The sequence below is a fragment of the Euprymna scolopes genome, chromosome 28 (genome assembly GCF_053919585.1).
Source record: "Euprymna scolopes isolate OS-2025 chromosome 28, ASM5391958v1, whole genome shotgun sequence".
NCBI lineage: Eukaryota > Metazoa > Mollusca > Cephalopoda > Sepiida > Sepiolidae > Euprymna > Euprymna scolopes.
In genome coordinates this window covers 26,352,924-26,356,634 of record NC_136509.1, presented here as the reverse complement: position 1 = coordinate 26,356,634, position 3,711 = coordinate 26,352,924, and the positions used below count along the sequence as shown (strand labels likewise).

At 42.1% G+C, this 3,711-nt stretch overlaps 1 protein-coding gene across 1 annotated transcript; it reads left to right on the top strand.

Annotated features, from left to right (window-relative positions):
- The first annotated feature begins 2,957 nt into the window (after nucleotides 1-2,957).
- LOC145249358 (uncharacterized) lies at nucleotides 2,958-3,497 on the top strand. The gene has a single exon (XM_080110932.1). It carries the CDS (start codon nucleotides 2,958-2,960, stop codon nucleotides 3,495-3,497), a length of 540 nt encoding a protein of 179 aa, XP_079967058.1.
- The last annotated feature ends 214 nt before the right edge of the window (nucleotides 3,498-3,711 follow it).

The window sequence follows — 3,711 nt, the reverse complement described above, 5'->3', positions numbered from 1 at the left end:
TCGGGAGACTTTTAAGTCCCCTTTACATGGCGCTACAAACAGGATCCATTTCTACAGGATTTATTTTGACCGGATTATTTTCTCACTGAAATTGGAATAGTAATGACGTCAGGAAAACGTGATGACGCACATTACTTGCAACTAGTTCAGCAGTTGATAAATTTACAAAAAAAAAAACAATGAGCTTTGCGGCGGCAAGAAAAATGTGTCAAACCAACCCCACACTAAAAAAATGGTGCATAGATATAGATTCCACAATACAAGACAGCAAGAAGAGGAGGGCCCCGCACAGTTTTTAGCCAAGCTTTGGCTCAAAGCAAGGTTTTGCAATTTTACAGTCCTGTGTCCTAATGACAGCTGCCGACTAACTATAAACTATTCAGAGGATATGGTGGCTGGCCAACTCGTTGCTAGACTTGCAAATACAGAATACCAGTGCAAGTTGTTGGCTGAAGCCAATATTTTGACAACAATGGAACAGAAATTTCACAGATTGGTTAGTCCAGAGACAACAGATACGTCAACTCATTTGCAAAGCAGCCTAATGAGCATTTGACATTTGGCTCAATGAGGTCCAAGAAGGAACTGTCTTGGGAGAGGGAGGAACCCAAAATACCTCGAAATAAACCTTGTGAAGGGTGTGGGAGGACATCACACACCAACTAGCTAAAAGAATGGAAGGACTGTCTGGCGAAGGAGCTCAGATGTCATAATTGCAGAATTACTGGACATTTACGAAAAGTGTATCAAAAACCAGAGAGGTTGACACCGGAATCAACGAGTGATTCAACATGACATCAGTCAAAAATACTTAGCAGCAGAGGAGGAGGAAGATCAGCATTTGGTGAATGAAGACAGAAATTAGCAGCAGTGCCACATCTTGCATGGAGCAAAGGTAGATTCAAAAGAAGCCCCCCCGAACTGTCACCTTCTATAAAAGTCGAAGTATCTTTGATACCAGAGTCCCATGCCGAATTTGGGCACGCTTTAGATAAGGAGATTTGCCGTCAAATACACCATATCCAGGCTATCATAGATACTGGTACTCAAACATGTTCGAGTGGCCCTGAAATACTGAAAGTATTGGAATGCACTAGCGATGTGCTAATACCAATTACCCATAGGATACGTGGGATCATGGATGACCTACTACATATTAAGGGAATAATTTTTACACGTATTAAAGTTGGCCTTAAAGAATCCAAACAAGTCGTTTACGTATCAAAGAATACGTCAGGATTTTACTTATCCGAGTCAGCACTGAAAGAATTAATCCCTTGCGACTTTCCACACCAGACATGTCAACCCCAAATAATGGGATAGTATCATGTAGATGTCCCTAAAGGGAAACCGTTCTGAACAAACCTACAAGAATCTCGTTTACCCCTATTGAAAAATGATAGGGAACGTTTGAAACAATGGTTACGGGAGCACTGTAAATCATGGGCATTCAATACCTGCCCTTATCAACTGTTACAAGTGATGTCAGGGAGACCACTGGATATAACATTCATGCCAGGAGCGAAACCCCCATTCCTGTCCCCCATCATTGGAAAAAGAAGGTGAAAGAAGGCTTAGATAGGGGTGTTGCATTGGGCATCATCGAGCCAGTACCAGCAGATATGCCTATGGTCTGGTGTTCGAGGATAGTGGTTGCACCAAAAAGGATGGGTCACCAAGAAGGACAGTGGACCTACAAAAATTGAATGCCGCAACAATGAGGGATACCCATCACACTCCATCCCCATTTAATCAAATGTCTGTTGTGCCCATGCGAACCAAGAAAACAGTGTTAGATGCATGGAACGAATATCACAATTTACTGCTCTCCCCAACAACCCGAGACACAACCACATTCATAACAGAGTGGGGCCATTATCAGTACCTTGAAGCACCCCAAGGTTTCCATGCCTCTGGTGACAGATACACTCGCTGGTTCTCCGACATTATGGTAGACATACCCCAAAGGACTTGTTGCATGTATGATACCCTTCTCTGGGATAAAACTATGGAATCTGCTTTCAGGCACACAGTGGACTATATCACCCATTGTGGCAAAAATGTAATTGTCTTCAATCCCAATAAGTTTCAATTTACAGGCGAGGAAGTCAAGTTTGCCAGCTTTTTAATAACGGCTGATGGTGTAAGGCCAACTAAAAAAATTACTGAAGCCATTCTCAACTTCCTGACACTGACAAACATCACCGTGGTTTAGATTGGTTAACCAGGTATCATATGCATTTTCACTGGCTGATATCATGTCCCCCTTTCAAGAATTGTTGTGAATGAAGGACCGCAAATTTTATTGGGATGCTGCTCTAAACAAGCTTTTCAAAGAGTCAAAAGAAACATTGTTCGGAAAATTGAGGAGAGGGTCAAAACATTTGAGATGAACAGGGCAACAGCCTCTTAACGGACTATAGCAAGGTTGGTATCAGGTATTTTCTGTTTCAGAAACACTGCCAATGCCCAATGGAATTAGGGCCTGACTGCGGTAAGGACCACTGGAAAATGATTTTGATTTTGGTCGGATCCCAGTTTACAAAGGATGCAGAATCTTGCTATTTCTCCATAGAGGATGAGGCACTGGCATTGATATAGGTGTTGGAGTCTTGTAGGATATTTCGAGGTGCCCAGATTTATTGGTTAAAGTGGACCACCAGCCACTGGTAAAAAACCACAACACAAACTGCCACCAAAAGTTCAGCAATTCTGGACGATGGCGGACCAACTATATTGTTTGAAAGGGGTACCCATAAAAGGAGATAAAATTCTAATAAATGCTTAGAGCTGAAGTACTAGAGGCACTGCACTCCACCCATCAAGAGGTGAATGGGATGTTAGCTAATGCTAGACAAAGATTATTTTGGCCCGGTTTAGACACTAGTATCTGACAAACGAGGGCACAATGTTAAAAATGCAATTTGCTCGCCCCGTTCCAACTGAGAGAACCATTAATGCCGTCCTCAAACCCAGAATTACCATTCCAAAAGACTGTCATGGACCTACTGGATATGCATGGGAAGAGTTACCTGGTATATGTAGACCGATACACCGGCTGGATTGAAGGTGTCTCACTACTATTAGGGAAGGCTGCAGCAGTATGCGATGCATTGAGGGGTTGGTTCTGCAAGTATGGTGCAGCGGAGGAGATATCATTCGATAGAGGGCCACCATTCGACTCATTGGATTATAAATTTTTCCTAGGAGACTGGCGCATAAAGATACGTATCTCATCTGCACATTATCCCCAAAGTAATGGCCAAGCCAAACTGGCCGTAAAAACAGACAAAAGAATGCTCATGGACTGCATTGATGGCTACGGCCACCTACCTCATGATCGAGCATCACAGGCGATGATGACTCATAGGAACAATCCCCACCAGGTTATCGAATTATCACCAACTGAAATGTTATATAGTCAAACAATAAGGGATCACCTTCCTATACTTCGCAAGAAGCACCAGATTCATGATAAGTGTATCTCTCTCATGTGACCAGTGAATATTCCCATTTAAAAAAGGGGTTAGAGTAAATTTTTACTCTCTTTCCAACTCGATGACGACTTTTACAGGTTTTGAGTATGCTGAAAATGAATATCACAGTAATGTCTTATTTTAGCGCCGGCCAAAAAATTTCCCAAAAATATTCAATTCAAACAAAAAATTGAATACAATGTTTAATTGTATAAAAAAGAAAACACTGAGGACT